The 23024-nt window shown below is 36.6% G+C and overlaps 1 protein-coding gene across 3 annotated transcripts in view; it reads left to right on the top strand.

The window, feature by feature from the left end:
* Positions 1-327: 327 nt before the first annotated feature.
* Positions 328-23024, top strand: part of LOC138162932 (alpha-amylase 1B) — a 33193-nt gene continuing 10496 nt past the window's right edge. Inside the window, exons 1-10 of one of the 3 annotated variants that reach the window (XM_069090506.1) lie at positions 328-493; positions 11466-11679; positions 12831-12977; positions 16645-16842; positions 18445-18675; positions 19070-19203; positions 20448-20570; positions 20674-20773; positions 21593-21711; positions 21949-22074. In XM_069090506.1, the coding sequence (XP_068946607.1) occupies positions 11512-11679; positions 12831-12977; positions 16645-16842; positions 18445-18675; positions 19070-19203; positions 20448-20570; positions 20674-20773; positions 21593-21711; positions 21949-22074 (1346 nt within the window). In that variant the 5' untranslated portion in view covers positions 328-493; positions 11466-11511. Of the gene's footprint in view, positions 499-11465; positions 11680-12830; positions 12978-16644; positions 16843-18444; positions 18676-19069; positions 19204-20447; positions 20571-20673; positions 20774-21592; positions 21712-21948; positions 22075-23024 lie in introns of all 3 variants that reach the window. The other 2 variants (XM_069090508.1, XM_069090505.1) reach the window with 2 other exon arrangements.

The following is a 23024-nucleotide window of genomic DNA, read 5'->3' as shown; positions in this document are numbered from 1 at the left end:
AACAAGGGCCATACTGCTGTCTATGTGTTCAACCCTCCCCCTCCCCCCTCAAACAACAACAACTGGGAATTAATCAGTGGTGTCTTTCTTTGTCTCTCTCTGTGTCTCTTCTGTCTCTCATTTTCTCTCACTCTCCTCTCTGTGTCTTCTTTATATCTTTCTCCTCTCTCTTTCCTCTTATCTGTCTCTGCCTCTCTAAAAAAATCTCATATTTTTTTAGATCATACATTCATTCTGAAAGTATTGCCTGTCAGCCATCTGACTCGTTGATCTGTTTATTACTTTAGATCATGAGCCCTTTAAGGGATGGAGGAAGGGAAGGGATTCTTTTGGTGGGTGGAGAGAGCAGGAGGAAAATGCTCATTTTTTTGGCACTGGCAGTCCATATTAAAGAGCCAAACAAGACACCCTGGGTGATCAACAATTGAAGAGAGTTGTCTCATGAACTATCAGGTGAGGCTGCAGATGGAATGGACCCCTTGCTTTGAAGAAGGTGAAGTAAGGCAAATAGTTCAAGTTGTTTAAATCTCCAGTGTGTGTGGACTCTTTGCTGTTGAAATAAGTTGCTTCTGTGTATATAATTTGATACAGCTCAGTCTTTTGAAATTGGGTTTCAGGCTTGTTGACAGCTAAGTATTCGTGCTGAAGTCCAGGAGCACAAACAGAGCTGCCTGCTGCTGTTCCTAATGTTGCTGGTCATGCCTGTGGTGCCTCTGACCTTGCTGTCAGAATTCTGTGCAGAGAATCAAGTCTTCACACCACTGCACATGATGAATCACTCTGGTATAGGTTCAACTTTTCTATTGGAATCTTTATTATATTTGTCTAGGAAGTTTTGCATGGCGTTGATGATTTATATAACTATTTTTTTCTGGCAGTAAGAGGGACCTCCAGGTTCACATAGTGCATGGAGTACTGGACTTGAATGGACAAATCATTTAAACTCTCTGAAGTTCTCTTTTTTCATCTGTAAAAGAGGCTTGTAAAATAGATAGTTGTAGGACTCAAGAGAAATAATATATGTGAGGCATTTTGCAAACTTTCGACTGCTTGCAAGTTTTCTCCTTGAGCTGGAATTTGGGTGTCATATTCCTAGGATTTTTCACTTTTAGATCTCTTTCAGGAGGTGGTATATTCATTTCCTATTTTACCTTCTAGTTCTAGAATATCAGGGCAGTTTTCCTTGATAATTTCTTGAAAGATGAAGTCTAGTCTCTATTTTTTAATCATGGTTTTCAGGTAGTCTAATAGTTTTAAAATTCTCTCTCCTGCATCTATTTTCCAGGTCAGTTGTTTTTCCAAGGAGATATTTAACATTGTCTTGTATTTTTTTCCATTCTTTTGGTTTGTTTTACTGTGATTTCTCATAAAATTATTAACTTGAACTTGCTCATTTCTAATTTTGAAGGAATTATTTCTTCAGCGATCTTTTGAACCTCCTTTTTCCATTTAGTCAATTCTACTTCTTAAGAAGTTTTGTTTTTCTTTAGTGAATTTTTGTGCCTCTTTTTCCATTGGGTCAATTCTGTTTTTTTATTTTATATATTTTATAATTCAGTTTTATAAATTACTTTTTGCACATCTTTTACCACTTGGCTTTGTTTTTTAAAGTTCTATCTTCCTCAGTATTTTTTTGTGTCTCCTTTACCAATATGTTGACATGTTTTTTTTTTCACGATTTTCTTGCATCACTTTTAATTCTCTTCCCAATTTTTCCTCTTTTTCTCTTACTTGACTTTAAAAATCCTTTTTGAGTTCTTCTGTGGCCTAAGACCAATTCGCATTTTTCTTGGAAGTTCTTCTGAGTGTGTGTTTGATCTTCTTTGTCACTCTAATAACTTTCTATGGTCAGAATATTTTCTTTATTTTACTCATATTCCCAGTCTATTGCTTGACTTTAAACTCTTTATTAAAACACAACTCTGCTTCCAGGTAATTTGGAGGGTTCAGTGTCCCAAGCTTCAAGGGTTTTGTGCAGCTGTTTGCAGAGATATTTCTAGAGACCTCTAAGTTTTCAGTTCTTCCAAGGTAGTATTGCCTAAGGGGAGGTGTTTACTCCTCTCCTGACTTGTACTCTGAGTGACTATAAGCACTCTTTCCTACCCTGTAACTGTGAGGAGGGTACCCATTCCCATGAGCCATGAGCTATGGTGTTCTAGGGTCCCTCCTCACACTGAGACTGCCACTTAGGACTGTGATCTGGCTGTTAGGGATGGTCAAAGCAACAGAGTCTGGCCTCAATACTAGGAAGGAGATCCCTGTAATCTTCTGACCAGTTGTCTTACCCCCTTATGCTCTGTGAGTTGAAAGGTCTAGAAAGCACCACTGCTGCCACAGATTCAGTCACCCCAAAGCCTATTCCTGGTTTCCTGGGGCTTAGTCGAAGTGGCCTGTGCTGGACTGTGTTCTACTCTCACACAGGTGTGACAGGCTTTCCTGCTGACCTTCTACGTTGTCTTGGGCATCTATGAGCTGAGAGGTCTGCTGTCACTGAGTGGTGGAGGAAGCATCTTGTGTCATCTTGATGACTTTTTCTTTGATTTTCTAAGAGAGGATCACTTTACTTTTATTAACTTAGAAGAAAACTAGAAATGATTTTCTAAGGAAGATGAGGAAAAATTTTGATTTAATTGTATTTATTATGTTAAATAGGCTTCTTAGTCTGGGGTTCATGAAGTCTTTAAAAATACTTTGATAACTATTTCAATATCACTAAGTTCCTTTATAACCTTATATATTTATGCATGAATAAATATTATTCTGAGAAGGGATTCATAGGCTTCATCAGACTGTCAAAGTGACCTGTGACATACACACATACATGCACATGAGTACATACACACACAGAGCATTATAAAACTACTAAGATCAACCTTTAATTCACACTGGAATCTTGCTTTAGTGATGTTTAGTTAAAGTAGGTGCTATTATCCTTATTTTACACTCCTTAGAAAGTCTGGAGATCCTATGCTCCTAGACACTCACCATATTGGTGAGAAGATACTGGATTGGTGTTAGCCTCATGGCAGTTCAGAACCCCCAAACTCAAACAATCCTATCCACATGGTAGGGGTAACTAGTTTATGCCACTAAGCCTGACTATGTTGTGCATATTTAGTAAAAATAACTAGATGTGAGATTCCTTAGCATCTATCTGACCCCTGAGCTTGCAGGTCTTAGAGACAAGAACAGCTGAGTTTTATGACTTACCCAGGGACTTGCTGTATAATCCTGGGCAAGTCATTTAATGACTAGTCATTTAACTTTAGCTTTCTAGGTCCTCTGGTGCAGCTTTGTGACCGAATCCAAGTTTTACAGAACAAAAGGCTGCATTTAAGGACCTAGAAGGTCACATGTGGTTTTAAGGCCGCAGGTAACCCACCCCTTGTCTAGACCAAGGTCTGCCTACAAGCCTCCTTCTTTCCCTTCCCCTCAAATAGACAAGAGATTTCTGGATATCTACAAATACTTATGAGATGTGCAAAGTTTGGTGAAGTTATGTGTGTGTGTGTGAAAGTATAAATGCAGGTTTAGGATATGCTACTGCCCAACAGACAGAACTGGTCTCTAATCTGGGCATGGTCAGAGCTGAACAGAGCAGGTTAGACAGGAGAGTTAGGAATCAGACAGAAGTTTAATTTCAAAGTCAGGGAAATGGCTTGCAAACAAAGAGCAGATTAGACACATGCACTGAGATCCTGCCCCTAATGGGGGGTGACCCACTTTAGTGTGAGTGAACCTTGATTGATATGCTTGTGACTAGACAAAGAGTAAAACAGCATAGGGTAGCAATAGTAAAGAGGCACACCAGCAACAGTGAGGCAAGGTTATCTAGTGACAAAAAGTGTTCATAGCAGGGCTTCACGTCTGGACCAGTTGGTATTTGTCCAAACCTACGGACTATCAAATCCAAAAGGATTGTCATTGTGCCAAACTCAGGATACAGCTTGCTTGCTGAGCCTTAGCTCTGGAAAACACAGTGTCTTCTAATATCTTGATATTTCCCAATTTTGACCGTGGGAAGGGGTTTGAAAGAACCCCTATCCTTCTAGTCAACAAAGGAAAGGCAGGTAGAATCCAAGATGCCATGAGAGTTTAGTAGGGCCAGGGCAAGATATTGCTCAGGGGTTAGATTCTTGAGGGGACCTATCTGGCAAGTATGCCCCAGGTATTATGGCTAACCATGTTTTGCTCACAATCAGAAAAGAGAGCAGGGTAAAAAAAGAATGTGAAGAAAGAAAATACCAACACACACTTCAATCAGAGCCTTGGTGCTTGGTCACATAACAAAAGGGAAGAAGAAAAAAACCTAGAACAGTGTACTTAGACCTTTTCTGGAATCTTGGGATAGCTGTCTTATCTGTATACCAGCTGCTTCTGGGTTCATACTCGATGAACTTTGAGTTCCCCAGAGGGTTCTGCCATCCAGTCAGGAGCAGGGGCTTTCTTTAGATGATCAAGGAGTACACACCCACAAGTTTGACAGCTGTGGTAGTAGTCAGAAGCATCTAGTGGGGACCCTTAGAAGACATATGAGTTGATAGTTGCTAGAAAACTCCTGATATCAACCTTTGGATATGCATTCCTAGTCAGCATAACATAGGTCCTTGATTAAAGATCTCTAAACAGCACATAGAAATGGTTCAATTTCATAGGCATGTAGGGCTAGATTCAAACAATGCAATAAAGTTTTCTCACACAATTACACAATTCCATTGTCAGGTAGAGATCAAATTACTTAGAGGTCTCACAATGGACTAGTTTTGAGAAGAGAGATTTACATGTACCCTAGTAACTCATTCATAATGTCCATTTAACCAGGACATTTTTAGTCTCAGATGTCTCATGTAGTTATCTAATCCCTAGATATCTTTTCTTGGACAATATTCCTATTCTTAGAACACCTTTAAAAGGAGTTCTGATTCTCTGGTTCCAAATCTAGAGATTCCTAGATAATTCTGATGTAATGTGATTTAGTACAATCACTTAAATTTGGTTCTCCAATTTCAAAGCTTCAGAGAATTTTTGTTTACATAGCATTTGTTGTTTCTATCCTTACCTAAATCCTGTACCTGATATAAGAATCTTTTAAAAACATATGAGGATAGAGGTGTCTAGGTGGTGCAGTGAATAGAGCATCGGCCCTGGAGTCAGGAGGACCTGAGTTCAAATCCGGCCTCAGACACTTGACACTTATTAGCTGTGTGACTTTGGGCAAGTCACTTAACCCCAATTGCCCTCTAAAAGAAAAAAAAAGGCAAAAATGTATGAGGATTCAACCATAACATGAGCTCTTCTGCATTTTAAAATTATCAGACAGACATTTTAACAAAGGGAAAATAAGTTCACTTCCTTTACCATTATCCATACAATTAATGTGTGAAAATATAGTTCAATTTTGAGAATTTATTAATAAAACATTCTCAAAGCCTGAATTTTCTTGATTGATAAACTTGGAAGCCAATCATATACTCCTGTTACTTTCTCACAATTTACTATTTCATTTATTTAGAAAACTTTTACATTACATCTTTGTCATTTCTTTTACTAATAATTTACCTCTTAGGAAGATGCCATCCCTATATTATAATTTTATCACAAATATAGGTTAAAATTATAAGATGTTCATACTTGCATCTTATTATAGTAAATCAGAGATATTTCAGTAACAATCTGTTATTTAATAGATTTAGGATTATATTTACAAAATGTCTAAATTATAGAAATTTGCTTAAAAAAGGAAAAAGAAGGACATACTTATATAAACATCATGTATCACAACAGAGGGAAAAATTCCCTTAGATCTGTTTGATTCCAGGCATAAGTTATATTTGGCATCAATCATGTAGTCACATGTTTTAAAAGCAAGATTCAGGATTAGCCAGGTGGCAATTTTCCTTTTCAAAAGGGATATAGAACAATGGGTTAACAGAGTTAAGAGGATCCTACCTAGGTCCTGCCCAAGGTCATTGCACCAAATTTTCCTAGTCACAGACATCCACCTTTAGAACCTCCCAGACTACAACACATGAAATTTTATATTGACTTCATGACAATTCAGACACATTTCTCTGCAAGCAAAGCTCAAAGCAATAGTAAATTACTGTCCTAGGAATTTTTAACATAAGTAAAAAAAATTCACTAAACCCAACTTAGTACTTGAATATCTTTGTATCTTATGTTTCCCTGAAAGAAATTTCATTTGTCCTTTACTTATAAATTACAACTTTCTATATTTTGTGGCATCAGAACACAGCAAATACCTCTTATTTTCTCATTATTAATATGTTGAAGCTACATCTTTAAACCTTCCTATATACTTTCATAATAGTCAAGATTTTCCAATAAATTGTTTCTATCATATATTATTAACTACTTTACAAGAAAATATACCTTATTAAATATTTGTTCAAATATCTATTTTTAATTCATCCTTTTAATTGCCCAATTCATATGTAACCACATCCAGATTAAAAGCTGTTTTATCTAACAGAATTTCTGTTACAATAGTCTATCAATATTCACACTATAAAGAATTTAGGAATACAATAATACAAAGAATATCATGTATTTAAAACATGAAACAAAACTCCAGATGGCATCAATTGCACTTCCAAACTATCCCACATAAAAATCATTAATTTTTATTTTACCTTTGGTATTTTAAAACCACTTTAGAGTTATCAGATATGGAACAATTACATTTAAAAAAGAAATAAAAATATTGTAGTGCTTAGCATATGCCAGTCACTAGTCACTGTGTTAATCACTTCACGATCATTACATTATTTTGATCGTCACAACAACCCTGAGAGGTGGGTATCTTTCTTATTTTTCTCTTTATAGATCAGAAAGCTGGAGCAAACAGAGATAATAACTTGCCTAAGATTACACAGTTAATAAAATTTCTGCAACCAGAACATAATTCAAGTTTCTCTACATTTTTCCAGCATTTTTTTTACAAACACCTGTATTTGAGAATCTGATCTGAGAAGGGAAAGAAGATCTCTAAACTGAGAGATCACAGGGAATCTCTGGGTTGAACAATCATTCAAGGAAAGGTTAACAAGAGGTTACTATAAAGTACAAAGCATTTACCTATTTTTTTCTTTCTTCACTCTGGAATCATTTTCAAAGTAGCTGCCTTCCTTCATTGTATTGAACAATGAAGTTATTAATTTTTCCATTTACTTTTCAAACTTTTATAATATCTAATCCTTATTTTTCCTTAAAGTAAATTCCACAGAGTGGTACTGCAAAACTTACCAAGATATTTCAGAAGAGAATGAGTTACTGGAATTACCCCCAAGGTCCCAGGAGATCTTCCCTGCAATCTTAAAAATGATAAATCTTCAAACCTCCAAAATATGCTAAGATCTTTTTATCAGTTATACAAATTTTGATTACCTTTTTTTTTCTTATAACCTAATCTCCTGAAGAAAGCCTAAAGCTGAATTTAGTGCTGCTTACTTGGAAAATTATTTCAACTAAGAAATTTCATTAATCTTTCCTTATGTTCTAAACTCTCGGGCTAGAGCCTTGTAAAGCCAAGCACAAATGGCTTTCAAGAGTACTGCTGCTGTGAATAGCTTTAAGGTTCATATCACACAGTATAGTGAACTCTCCATTGATTTAGCAGCAAACCAAAGCAAAACATTCACAGAAACCAAAGTACAATGTGCAGCAATATAACATAACAACTCATTACTAAAGTGGCCACATAGTTTTAAACAAAAGATATCATTCCTTAAGTCCTTAATTCAATCATCCTTAAGGAGAAAATCATCCTTAAGGGATATAAAGTACAAAGGTCTCCCATCCCTAGTTCACATTGTCTTAATCATATCTGTCAGAAAGTTTTCTTTCTTCTTGATTGGAGACTAGCTTCCAATCATCCTTAACTTAATCATCCTTACAGGGTGCAAAGTTCTCCCATCCCTAGGTCACAATAAATCATGATCTTGTCAGTCAGCACTAAGTACCCAAGGAAAGGTCCTTTCATTTTGGTTCAAGGCTGGTTCCCAAATTCCATGGTTCCTCTTCCATGTTCCCAGTTTTTTCCTGAATTCACCCAACCATCACCTGGATTCACAGGCAGGCAACCCTCAGCTCCTACTCCAGCTCCATTTCCAGCTCCATGTCCAGCTCCTGTTCCATATTGAAGCCTGCAGTAACCAGTCCACCTTAAGCCCTTCACAGTTTCTGTTTCTAGGAAGACAAACTTTAACAGAGTCACAACACTATTCATTCACATTGTTGGCACTATCATCTTAATTTACTTTCTGCCTGTGAAATCAACCTAAGTCAATAGACAGGGTTCTTCTGTCTGACAAAGTAACACAATCAACAGACAGAATGCTTCTGTCTGACAAAGTAACAAACACAAATAAACACAGACAAAACAGACAAGCAGAGTACCAGACACTATAAGTGTTTTCCTTCTCAGTTATGCTCTGTCCCAGTTGTGCTAGAGCTTTTATATCATCGGTTCCTTTCTGTTCCATCCCTTCCTGTTGCATCAGCAAGTTCTTCCCACCTCCAAATCACAGGTGGGGCTCAAAGGCAACTGAATAACTGAAACAAGGAGCTAAGTACTCCTTTGCTTGCCATTAAAAGCCTTAAGAAGTCTTCCTGACAGGATGCATTTTAAATCTTTCAAGGTAACAAAATCTACACAGACATTTTCCTTGACATGGACATTTTACATTTTTCAAAGACATAAACACAGATAAAACAAGACAGATACAAATGAACAAGAGCATGCAGTTAGAATGTATACAGTGACACCCAGTTATAGAGGCATGCAGTTTCAACTTTATAGACGTGTGCAGATTAAAAAACAATAGAGGCACTCAGAGGGACTAAAGGCATGCAGTTACAATATTACAGAGGTGGATAGTTAAAATAAAACAGGCACAGAGACAGGTCAATTAACAGAAGGGTAAGTTTGGAAAATATATCTTTACCCAAATGATCAGAGACAATCTGTGTCAAAAGAGAGGCCATGAAGTTTTCCTCACAAAGAATGCTGAACTCAACCAAGATGGTAGCTCAGGATTGGAGCAGGGAGAAGGATAGAAGACTCAGCAGATGAGGAGGGGGTTGGACTAAAAAGAAATAGATCTCCACTGGTGCCTGGTTTGTTCCCACTAGTACCAGAGTCAAATGGCCAAGTTCCATGTCCAATCCCACTTCTAATACCAAATAATGTCAATTGGATTGAACTGGACTCCATCCTGTGTGTGACCGAAGCCCAACAGAGCAGGCTATAGATAGAAGAGTCAAGAATAAAATAGATGTTTAATTTTAAAGTGAGGGAAACAACTTGCAAGCAAGGAGGCAGATTGGACACATGTGCCAGTGCCCCTCCCTTATTGGGAAACCCACTTTAATGTGGCTGAACCTTCACTGATATACTTGTGACTAGATAAAGAATCAAACAGCATAGTGTAGCAAGAGTAGTGAGGCACACAGCAACAGTAAGCACAACAGCAACATTGAGGCAAGTTGTCCAGTGACAAAAAGTCTCTTCATAGCAGAGCTTCATGTCTGGGCCTATTGGTTTTTGCCAATGCTCTGGGACTATCAGTTCTAGAAGGTGAGTGCAAAGGATTGTTGTTATGACAAGCTCAGGGCACAGTTTGCTTTTTGGACCTTTGCTCTGGAAAATAGGGTATCGCCTAATATCTTGAAATTATCTAAAATATGTGTAAAAACTCGGAGTTGGATTAATGAAGTTAATAGAGATGGATACAACATTGGAGTTGGATTTCTAAGAATTGAGTTCAAATTCCACTTCTTACACTAGTTATTTGACCCTGAACAAGTCACTTAACCTCTGACCACCTCAGTTTCCTCATTTGTAAATGGGGATGATAATAGGACCTATCTCATAAGACTATTAGGAGAATCAAATGAGATAATAATTATAAAGTATTTTGCACTATGTAAATGCTTGCAATTTATTATTCTGTAGTGAAGATGAGAAAAGAAAGAGAACAAGAAAAATGTATGGCTGAAATGTTAAAATGGTAAAATAAAACTCTAATTTTTAGAAGTAAAACAGAATTACAATGAGCTCTCTAGGACAACCCAACAATGTTACTGGAATGAATTTGTTCAAGATCTATCACTTCTTGATCCAATAACAATGACTTGGTTTTAGCCTTATGGCAGCTCAAAATCCCCAGCCTTGAGCAATCCCCATCCTCAGATTTCCATTGGTAGGGGTTACAGGTATATGCCACCAAACCTATGTTGTGCATATATGCACAGGTTTGAAATGCCTTAGTGTCTATATGCCTCCAGAGCTTGCAGGTCTTAGAGCCAAGAGCAGCTAAGTTTGAAGGCTTTCTCAGACACTTATCCCTGATTTACAGATGAGAAAACTTAGAATCAGAGAGATGGTAACTTGACTAGGACCAGGTAGTTATTAAGTCATGAAACAAGAACTTTGACTTTCCTAAGGTGTTTGACTAGGAATGGGAATCTCTAGGAAAAAGGGTACGGATGTCTTGGTCACCTTTTATATTTTTTTAAACTTTCTTTTTGGAATAGTTGGACTGATTCACAGTTCCATCAAACAGTGTGTCAGTGTGCCTGTCTTTATGTAACCCTTTATCATTGACTTTTTCCTTGTTATCTTGACCCATTTATTGGATATTAAATAATATTTTTGATATGAAGACGCAATCATTTTGATTCATATTTCTGTTATTAATGATTTGGAAAAATCTCTCAAGGAGATATTATTAGTTTACAATTTGTATTTTGAGATCCATTAATTTCATATTTACTTAACCACTTCTCTGCTTACATGACTAAGCTTTCAGACAACTTTTCATAAATCTTACAACAAAAAATATCTTTACAGGTACAGATTGAAGTAGATGGCCAGGTGCCTTCTAAGGTTTGTTTCAAGAAGTTTAAATGTTTAAAAGAAACTACTTAGGTATCTGTGTAATTTGAAATAAGAAAGAGTACAATCTTCTCATGCAATTTATGTATGCTGAACTCTGGAAAGATTTCAGAAATTTGGATGGAGAATATTAAATGAGTGAAATAACTTTTTGTAAAAAATACAAGACAATTCTTTTCTCAATGGAAGGATCATGATTTCAGCATTTATTAATAAATACATAGTATTCTCAAATTACACTGACTGTTATTTTTCTTCTCTGAGTAAAGGATCTTAGAAATAAGGTCTGATCCTAATTAAACAGCATCTGGTTCAATATAGTCAGTATAAATATAAATATCCAGGTGCTTGATATGTCTATTAAACTCTGCATAAGAAAAACACTAAGTCCTTAAAGGTTATCTGCGGTTATGGTCCTGGGCAATTTTACAGACTATTTTCACCTGTTGACTTTTACACTACTTATACTCTTTTTCAGAATACAAATAAGTCTGTGGCACAAGTAGGCATCCATTCAAATTAATATTTACTAATTTGTTTCTTAAAGGAGTATAAATAGTTGCTGGAAAAGAAGAATAGGTCTTCAAAGCAAAATGAGGCTCTTCTTGTTGCTTTCAATCCTTTGGGTCTGCTGGGCACAGTACAATCCCCATACCCGGAATGGTCAAACATCCATTGTCCACTTATTTGAATGGCGCTGGGATGACATCGCTCTCGAATGTGAACGTTATCTAGCTCCCAATGGCTATGGGGGTGTTCAGGTATGTGTACTTCAAAATATATTTGATAGCAATGTTCTAGGCACAATAAATAATTTTAATGTATTACCTTGACTACAAAGAAAAGAGGATAAATTAGAGGGGTTAGATTAGATGATCTCGAATGACCCCTCTAATTCTAAGAAGTTGGCAGTGCAGTGTATATAGATTCTGGGACTTGGAGGAAGGAACACCTGAGCTCAAATCCAGTCTCAGACACTAGGTGTCTTACTATGGGCAAATTCTTTAACCTGTCTACCTCAGTTTTCTCATCTGTAGAATGGGGATAATAATAGTAGCTTTTGTTATTACCTGTCTCCCAGGGTTGTTGTAAGAATCAAATGAGTTAATATTTGTGAAGCGATATGCAAACTTTCAAGTGCTATATAAATGCTAGCTACTATTATAGTTAACTCCTATTTAACAAGCAGTGTAGGACAGAGGCAAACACTGGTTGTTGCTGTTGTTGTTCAGTTGTGTCCAGCACTTCATGACCCCATTTGGTTTTGTTGTTGTAGCTGTTTTTTTTTTTATTTTGTTTTTGTTTTGCAAAGGTACTGGAGTGGTTTGAAATTTCCTTCTGAAGCTTGTTTTTTAGATAAGGATTTTACAGGATTTACAGATTTTACAGATTAGGAACTGAGGTAAGCAAGGGTAAGTGACTTGTCCAGGGTAGTACTAGCTAGAAAGTGTCTGAGGCCAGATTTGAACTCCAGAAGATGAGTCTTCCTGACTTCAGGTCCATTGCTCTATCCACTGCTGGTGGCCCTAAAAGCATTAAAGGATCTGAGTTCAAATCCTGGTTCTGCCACTTATTACCTTTGTAACCATGGCCAAGTCATCTTAAAGCTTTGTATCTCAAGTTCCTCATCTATAAGTATAGGATGACTTTTCTGTTACTTTTTGCCCTAAATCTGATTCTGCAAGTTAATGTATGTGAAATAACTTTTAAGAACAGTTATGATACTATGCAAATAAGGGTTTCTACCAAAGTAACTCATTGATTGCTTAAATTGTTTGTTTAAATTGATTGTTTAAATAAATCTTCAGTACTATATGACAACTCATTGTGTTAATGGACTTTGAAACATTTCTAAATAAAACACAAAATATGGTCTATGTGTTACTAACCCCTTCCTCTTCCCAAAATTTAGGTCTCACCTCCAAATGAGAATGTAGTGATCAATAACCCTTCAAGACCTTGGTGGGAAAGATACCAGCCAATCAGCTACAAGATATGTACACGGTCTGGAAATGAAGATGCATTCAAGGACATGGTGAAGAGATGCAATGATGTTGGAGTAAGTGGATAACAAATTATTTAAGTCAAGGATTCTTCTTCTGGGGTCCACAAATCCCCAAGAGGTTTGTGGATTAATCCCAGAGGGTCCAAGAACTTGGATGTCATAACATTTCATTTTGTTTTCACTAAACTCTAAGTGCAATTTAGAATTTCTTTTGTTTACTTAAAAATATTCTCAGAAGGGGTCTATTGGTTTCACCACACTGTCTAAGGGATCAATGAAACAACAAAGATTAAGAACCTCTGTTGGATGGTTCAGGAGATTACATTGTTAATGTTCCCTGCCTCATGCATGCTAATTTCATCTAAATTGTGCTTACTGTGATGGTACATGGTTGGTGTCCTGTGATCTCAGGCTATTTGAGATTTCTTCCAGTAGAACAGATTTGACCCAAATCTATGCCTCCCTATCCTATCCAACTCTTGTAGTTCAAAGTTAGTAGCTATCTAAAAGTCATCTCTTTTCTAAATCTTCTTTTCGAATTCATTTATGTACCAGAGAGAATGTAAGCCAAAGGAACCTAATGGTAGTAGAGTTGTCTTCTGCTTTTCTGAGAAAAAGTTAGCTAACCTAAGGAAAAATGCATAATTTCAAAGGTCACCCCTGTTCCCAACTAAAAATAGATATTGCTCTTCAGTCCTTGAAGTTTATTTGACTATTCTTACAGTGTAAGCTATATACTAATGAATACATTAGGTTGTTGTGTATAAATGATGTGTTATTCACCAGATTTCATATTCTCACCTCTGGTGAATGATAATCATTAAATATCATATTTTTGATCAAAGTCTGAATTAATTTAACACACTGCTTTGCCTTGCTTTAAAAAGGCCTTTTCAGGGCTGCCAGGTGGCGCAGAGAGTAAGAGCGCCGGCCCCTGTGTCGGGAGACCTGGGATTGGTTCGGGCCTCAGATTCTTAACACCCACACAAAAATAACTGGCCATATAACCTTGAGCAAGTTACTTAACCCCAATTACTTAGGGGTGGCCAGTAAGGTGGCGCAGTAAGACCTGGGATTGGTTCTGGCCTCAGATACTCGGCACCCACACAAAAATAACTGGCCATGTAACCTTGAGCAAGTTACTTAATCCTGATTGCTTTAAAAGAAGAAAAAGACCTTTTCCTATGTCAGTTACTCCAGAGCATCCTGATATCATAAATTCCAACTGGATCCAGCTTTGTCTTTGTTCTCTGAGTAAGCTCAGAGAGTACCTCTTCTTATGTCAACAAAGCCAGACAAGGCTTAGGGCCCTTAAGGATGAGACCTTGAGGCATTAACTTGAGTAATGGGATTTTTCCTTATCTTAATTTTTTGGACATATACTATTTTATGGAATGTTAATGGTAAAGAAACCACAGATATCCTGAGTCATAATTTCAATTAACATTTTGTCAACTCTCCTATTTTATTGTATTTACCATCTATTCAATTAAGAAATTTCCTTTCTTATAAGGATTAAACATTTATGGAGATCATAAATTTGTGTGACACAGCCACCCTGAATTGGGATAGTTCTAAAATATGTTTAAGCTTTTTCATTTCTTACTCTGTCTCCTTGTACAAGTCTGTTAGTTTCAAGGTAATAAATGCTGTAACTGTATATTACCAATTGTTTGTCTCCCTTAAGCAAACTTTTTAAAAAGGTTAACATTATCAACTTATGTTTCATGTACAGATGAGATGTCAAAGGGATCCTGCCATAATAAGTCTTTCCACTTTGAAACCTTTTACTCTCTTAACCAACTTGTTGAAAGACAACTTAATGGACCATAATAATGTTTTAAAGATGCTCACTAGAGTGGGGCTCTCAAATGGGCAGCAAACACACTACAGTTCACATAATCAATTTAGACTCTTTAGCCAAAGTGACTAAATGAAGTAACTGACTTATTTCCAATGACTAGTGAGTTCAGTCAAAACAGATGGTTTGGTTGTATGTGTGTATGAACATATTCTTATGATAGAGAAATTAAAATATGTTTAATCTGTTTCTTTGTGAAATAGTTCTGGGGAAGAGGTAGTGCATTTGAGAAAAGGAGAATATGAAGTTAGGATTGTTTGGTTTATCTTTGCATTTCCAGTGCCTTGCCATAAAGTGTGCCCTGCAGGTTTATTAGTTATATTATAAGTGGAAGGAAGAAGTATATATTGTTAGATTCACTACCTCCCTTAATGTTCAAGGTTCTAGATTCTAAAAGAAATCAGGGGTCTTGTCAAGAATTTCTTTGCATCTGCCACATCCTAGACAGCTGGTGGCTCAGAAAGTTGGACCTGGAGTGAGGAAGAGCTGAATTAAAATCTAGTCTCAGACAATTACTAGCTGGGTGACCCTGGGCAAGGGTCACACATAACCACTGTCTGCTTGAGTTTCCTTATCTATAAAATGGGACTAATAATAACACATACTTCCCAGTTTTGTTGTGAGAATCTAATGGGATAATAATTCCATAGCACTTAGTACAGTGCCTGGAACATAATAAGTGCTATATAATTGTTAGCTTTTTATAATTATTATTATTATCATACTAGTTTTCTATCTCCAATTTGTTCTATACTTCTGGTGATAAACGTGGGTCTTTTATGTAAGACAATATGGTTTGATGGGAAGAATGCTGGATTTGCAATCAGAAGATTTGTTTTTTAGCCCTGACTCTGCTTTCTTCTAACCAGATGATGCCTGGGGAGATCACTTATCCTCCCTAGTATTTAATTTCTTTGTCTGTAAAACAAAGACAATACTGTATGCTCTGTCTCCTTTATAAGGGGTATGAAAGGATCAAATGAGACAATACATGAGTATGAACTTTGTAAACAGCTCAATACAAATGTAAGTTGTTATTCTTATAGGTGAGTAAGAATGTGGAGAGAGTGACATTTTCTCCATACAGTGAGTCCTTCCTTCTCTTGTTACAATAAAATAAAAAAAATAACAAAGTAAAACCACCTGACACAATGGCTCTTGTGATATCACACAAAACATTCTGTTGCTTTAGTACTCCGTCCTGCCTAATATTGATCATTACAATAAATCAGTATCTAGCTTTGCTCCAGTCTCCTTTTTATTTGTATTACTATAATCATTGTGTATATTCTCCTTTTTTTTGTTCATTTCATTCTCAAATATTTCCCCCTGTTTATATGTAACTGGTGAATATTGATTTTTATTTTTATTTATATTTTATAAAACAAATGGGGTTAAGTAACTTGCTCAAGGTTACACAGCCAGTTATTTCTGGGTGTGGTGCTCAGTATATGAGCCCGGATTCGATCCCCAGGTCATCCCGACACTGGGGCCGGTGCTCTTACTTGCTGAGCCACCTGGCTGCCCCTAAGCAATTGGGGTTAAGTAACTTGCTCAAGGTTACATGGCCAGGCATTTCTGTGAATATTGATTTTTAGACCCAGTCTGATTTATTTAAGGTCCAGAGACCAAACACAAAGTTTCATGGCTTAAGTATAAAATGCCAGAAAAAAACAGATTTTCAAAATAATTGAAAGAGAAGTGGTCAAACTGCATTATCATTCACTATAATTCATTAAATTAAGGGGAGAAGTAGCATCCTGAGATAGAAAGAGGGCAGAATGTGGACTCAGAAGCTGAGTCCAAATCCTTTCAGTGATAATCCATCTGCAGTCTCAACCACGGACCTTGCTTTTGCAGGTAAACATTTATGTGGATGCTGTAGTGAACCACATGTGTGGGAATGGTGTGAGTGCCGGAACAAGTAGCACCTGTGGAAGTTACTTCAATCCTGGAACAAGAGACTTTCCTGCTGTTCCATACTCTGGCTGGGATTTTAATGATGGTAAATGTAAAACCAGCAGTGGGGATATTGAAAACTACAATGATGTTAATCAGGTAAATTTTTAGTGGTTTTTAAGTAGCCATATATGATTTCTCTGAACTCAAGTTTTCTCCCCAGCCTGACTTCCCTAGCTGACTTGAACAGTCCCATCTTCCTTATCTTCTGTTGCCTAGACGGTTTGTCTACATGCATATCAGTGTCCTCCTCTCCTGGACTGTTGCAACAGTCTCTTATTTGGTCTCCTGCTTCCTGTCTCTCCACTATTCAGTCCATATTCCATGCAGCTGCCAAACTGATTTTTCTAAATCACAGGTCTGACCGTGTCACTTACTTGCCTAAAATGCCTTAGTGGCTCCTGATTGCCCCTGGGATCAAATACAAATCTTTCTTTTGGCATTTAAAGCTCTTTCCTATTTGGCTTGATCCTATCATTCCAAACTGTTACATATTCCTTGCCCTCACCCACCCCATGTTCCAGCCATACTGAATTGCTTGGTGTACCTTGCACATGACATTTACTTTCCAATTGCTTGTATTTGTCTGGAATGCTCTCCCTCTTAATTCCACATCTTGGGGTTCCTAGTTGTCTTCCAGATTTAGCTCAAGTAGTATCTCTTACATAAATTCTGTTCTGGTCCCTCCAGTCTTTAGTGTTTTTAGACCCACTCTGCTGGCCCAGTGATATATGTATATGTTTTATTACCCCAATAACACGCAAGTTCCTTGAGGACTGTTTTGTCCTATCTTCAGCTCATAGCAGAATGCCTTTCATGTAGGAAATTCTGAAGAAATACTAATTGGGGACAGCTAATGGTGTGTTGTATAGAGCACCAGCCCTCAAGTCAGGAGGACCTGAGTTAAAATCCAGACTCAGATACTTACTCACTGTCTGACCCTGGGTAAGTCACTTAACCCTTAATGAATCAAAGAAAGAAAGAAAGATAAATTTGCATTGAATTGAACTTTAATAGTATAGAAACTTCCTAGAAGAATTGCAGCCCTCTATCTTTAAGAAGAATTCCCTAAAGTTAATAGAATTTATAGGACTTGCTCAGGATTAGTATTTGATTGTAGTTCTTCCTGACTCCAAACCCAGAATTGTATCCAAATTGTATCCAAATAACCACTAGCCTATAGACAGACATAAAATTAAAAGATCATAAGATCTAGAGTTGGGGGGTTACTAGGTGGCACAGTGAATAGAACACCAGTACTGGAGTTAGGAAGACCTGAGTTCAAATCCTGCCTCAGGCACTTAACACTTACTACCCATGACACCTTGGATAAGTCACTTAACCCCAATTGTCCTGCTTTCCCCCCTCCAAACAGAAAAAAGAAAAATGATCCAGAGTTGGAAAGAAACACTTCGACCATATAATCCCACTTACCATTTTACAAATAAGGAAACTAAGACCCAGGGAAGATAAGGAACTTTCTCTAGATAATACAAGCAGGATTTGAACCCAATATTCTATAATTCTGGAGTCACAGCCCTTTTCATTATGTGGTACCAAAGGAAAAACTAACTTTAAGATTATCATAGCCAAAAATTCTTAAGTTGCATTGTACTTCAGGTACATAAAATGAGCACTTCAAATTAGACTCCAAAAGATGCTGCTGCCTATGTATCACATGTATCATTTTTGCTTTTACAGGTTAGAGATTGCCGTTTATCTGGCCTTCTTGATCTTGCCATGGAAAAAGATTATGTGCGTTCCACAGTTGCTGACTATCTGAACCATCTGATTTCTATGGGTGTGGCAGGGTTCAGAATTGATGCTTCCAAACATATGTGGCCTGGAGACATGAAGGCATTTCTGGATAAACTGAATAATTTAAGCACAAACTGGTTCCCTGAAGGATCCAGACCATTCATTTTCCAGGAGGTACTGAAATAAAATATGTTAAAATGCTGGAGACAGAGATTGAATGATAAGGCTTGCTAGCAATGATTTTATTAATTGTGAAAAAATTATAATTTTGATTAAATATGTGTTTTCCATAGGTTGGTCCAATTTTATGTGTTTAATCCTGGTTGTACAGTCCAGGATTGGGTCAGCATTTTCACAGGGTAAAAATAAAAATTGCCTAGATAATTTGATTCTTTTTAAGAATATCCCACCAGAATGTAAAAAAATTCATCTCTTAAAATGAGAAAATTAATTTAAATATTTTAATAGCATATAGCACTGGAATTGTTGGCACAAAATGCTACTTTGATGAGTAAAGGATTTTGAAAATGTCTGTGCAACATCATATTCTTTCTCTGATTTTTGCTAGGTAATTGATCTAGGTGGTGAGCCAATTAAAAGCAGTGACTACTTTGGAAATGGTCGGGTTACGGAATTCAAATTTGGTGCAAAACTAGGCACAGTTATTCGCAAGTGGAATGGAGAAAAGATGGCTTATTTAAAGTAAGTGAAAAAGGGGATTCATCTTTGGAATACTGCACAATGAGCATGCAACAATTTCTTTAGGATTTTATGTAAGCATTCGCAGTGTAAACTGGGATAGTTCTGCATCAATACCAATTAAGCATTTTTATTACACATAGATGTCAATTCAAAATCATGAAATTTCAGAACCCTAAGAATCACAAGTTTTAATTATTTTTTGCTCTTTAAAATTTATTTATTTTAAGTTTGCAACATTCATTTCCACAAGATTTGAGGTGCAATTTGTCTCCCCATCTTTCCCCTACCCCTTATCCCAAAATAGCAAGCCTACTGAATACCCCTTCCTTTCAATCTGTTGTCTCTAATGTCCTCTCCTATCACCCCCCCCTAACTTTCTAGAAGGGCAAGATGGATATCAATAGCCCAGTGCCTATATATCTTATTTCCCAGTTGCATGTAAAAAACAATTTTTTTGAACATTTGTTTTTAAAACTTTGCATTCCAGATTTTTTTCCCTTCTTCCTTCTTCACCTGCCCCCACTGGGAAGATAAGCAATTCAATATACATTGTACTTGTGTAGTTACCCAAATAATTTCCATAGTAGTTATATTGTGAAAGACTAACTATATTTCTCTCCATCCTATCCCACCCCCACTTATTCTATTATCTCCTTTGACCCTATCACTTTTCAAAATGTTTACTTCCAACTACCCTCTCCCCAAATCTGCCCTCCCTTCTATCATTCCCCCCTCTTATCCCCTACCTCCTTATTTTACTGTAGGATAAGATACCCAATTGAGTGTGTATGTTATTCTCTCCTTAAGCCAAATTCAGTGAGAGTAGGGTTGTCCCATTCCTTTTCACCTTCACGCTCTTCCCCTCTATTGTAACAGTTTTCTCTTGCTTTTTTATATGAGATTTGCCCTGATCTGTCTCTCCCTTTCCTTCTCCCAGTTAATTCTTCTCACACATCTTAGTTTTACTTTTTTTAGATATCATCCCTTCATGTTCAACTCATCCTGTGACTGATATGGAAATTAAGATCCAGAATGGTGAGGTGACTCACTGCAGGTTAAATTGTTAATAAGTGATTAATTCAGAATTGGATCCCAATTCTTCTGGTTCTCAGTCCAGTTCTCTCCTCAGTACACTATGGACATTCTGTATAAAATTTATTTATGTTAAGGAGTGTCCCACAGGGAGAAAAGAGCAGGAAAAACCTGTGGGCCATAAATACAACACTCCTTATTTCTTCATACAGGAATTGGGGGGAAGGCTGGTCCTTCATGCCTTCAGAAAGAGCACTTGTCTTTGTAGATAATCATGACAACCAGAGGGGTCATGGGGATGGAGGAGCTTCCATTCTTACCTTCTGGGATGCCCGGTAAGTGGTAGAGTCCTCTACCTTTTAATTTTTTTTTTAAATTTTACTAATGGTCTCCAAAATTTTATTCTTTTCTTTGATGACTACACTTTATATCTTCCAGATTGTACAAAATGGCAGTTGGGTTTATGCTTGCACATCCTTATGGATTTACTCGAGTGATGTCAAGCTTCAGGTGGCCAAGATACTTTGAGAATGGAAAGGTATTTTTAATTTCAACAATTAGCAAGAACCTGCTGTATAAAGACACCTGTGGGGAGGCATAGGGGCTAGCTATAATCAATCAACAATTGATCTGTAAGCATTGATTGTTTACTATATGCATACTGTGTTAGGTTTTAGAGACATGAAGCAGTATCAAAAAGTAAATTAGGCTTAGATTTTCCCCTTATTGAGCTCAATCAGTTGGGAAGATGCAGTGAATATACCAATAACCATACAATGAAATTATACTCAATGAGTGTAAAATAAAGAGATCCAAATAAAGTTATTTGTGAGGTCTGAGGCAGAAGAGCTTGTAACAGACTGGAAGAACCAAGGAAAGTTTGATGATATAGGTAACATTTGAATTGAACTTCAAAGTTGGATGAAGACAGGATTGGATTCTAGGTACAGTGACTACCATTGAATTCTCTGCTTAAGACAGAGAGTACTGAAAGTATTCATTGGGTGACAATTTTGCAGTTTGGCCAAAGCACTGATTATGTGCTAGAGACTAGTAGGACATAAGGTTGGAAAGGTATAATGGTTTCAGATTGTAACGGTTCTGAATAACAGACTGAGAAATCTAAATTTTGTTCAAAGGGAATCGAGAGTTACTGAGGACTTTTGAGCAGAAGATAACACAGTCTGTGAACAGGATCACAGATTCAGAGCCAGAAGAGACTTTACAAGCCTGCTGATTTTCACATGAGTAAAAAATAGCAGAAGCAAGACTCAAATCCAGCAATAGGAAAATAGAAGGGGAAGAACTAAATAAATGAAATCACTGATACTCATAGCTCTTTTTTTTTCAAATTAAGGATGTTAATGATTGGGTTGGACCACCCAATGACAACGGAGTGATTAAACGAGTAACTATAAATGCAGACACTACTTGTGGTAATGGCTGGGTTTGTGAACATCGATGGCGTCAGATAAGGTAGGAAAGCTCAATCTGACAAGCCTGTCTGAAAACATTCTCTTAACAACTTATATATAGGTATCCCCAAAATTTTAGTGCAGTATTAAATTTAATATCTTAAAACTGCACTAAGACTTTTGGTCTGAATGCAACTGTATACACACACACACACACACACACAAAGGGAGGAGAAAGTAGGGAGGAAAACACTGAAACCAAATATATTTACCAACATTTTTTGTATTTTATTTATAGGAATATGGTTATTTTCCGTAATGTAGCTAATGGCCAGAATTTCACAAATTGGTGGGATAATGGAAGTAACCAAGTGGCTTTTGGCAGAGGGAACAGAGGATTCATTGTATTTAACAATGATGACTGGTAAGTAGCTGTGAATATTTTATATTTTTCATTTAAATATATGCTTAACTGACCATTTTTTGTGACCCCTGACACTTATATTGATATTCCTGAAGTATACCTGAGGGTATTAGAATAGATGCTGCCAAGTAGAAAGATCGAGGAAAGAAAGGAAGAGAGAGAAAAATCTTCTCTAAAGTCTCAACTTTCATTAAGTGTCTTCTCAGAACACTACTAACCTGAAGGAATTTCCACTCTATAATTCACATTTTATTTGATAAGATTTGTTTGATAAGAAGGAGTATTAATAAGGAAAACATTACTTTCCATTTTCTCTTCTCTCTAACAAAAAAATTCCCATATTTTTAAGTAAGGTTTTGGGATCCATATTTATTCTCAAAATTTCTAAACTTGTTAATGACTTTTCTTTTAAATATATGTTTTTTGATGTCTTTTGTTTTTATATCATAATCCCTTTTTTTCCATCCTGTATAGCCATCCCTCATATCAACAGCAATAACTACCAAAACAACCAAAATACACAGTTGAAAAAAACAAACTATGTCCATGAACAATACAAGAAATGTGTTGAACAATGCAGTATCACATAAAGTGGTTCCTCACCTCTCTACATAGAGATGGGAAATGTGATTTATTTCCCAGACCCAGATTACTCATTAAATTTATTCCTAGTGTATTTTGACTTTAGACGTCTTTTCATTTACATGTCTATGGTAATTGTGTTTATGATTCTATTTTTCTTATTTTATATCTCTTCATGTAAGTTTCCTGCAGTTCTTGAAATTCCTTATACATATAATTTTTTCAATTTATTTATTTATTTTTAATTTTCAACATTCATTTCCACAAGAGTTTGAATAATAAATTTTTCTCCTCATCTTCTCCCTAATCTCCAGGCCAAAAATAGCAAGCCTATTGAATACCCTTTCCCCCAATCTTTTCTCTCATAT

Source organism: Petaurus breviceps, unplaced genomic scaffold, assembly GCF_028583685.1.
Source record: "Petaurus breviceps papuanus isolate PSGF00001 unplaced genomic scaffold, PetGlider_PUasm1.0 186, whole genome shotgun sequence".
Lineage (NCBI taxonomy): Eukaryota > Metazoa > Chordata > Mammalia > Diprotodontia > Petauridae > Petaurus > Petaurus breviceps.
The sequence above is the reverse complement of the archived record's forward strand: the minus strand, read 5'-3'. Positions and strand labels throughout refer to the sequence as shown.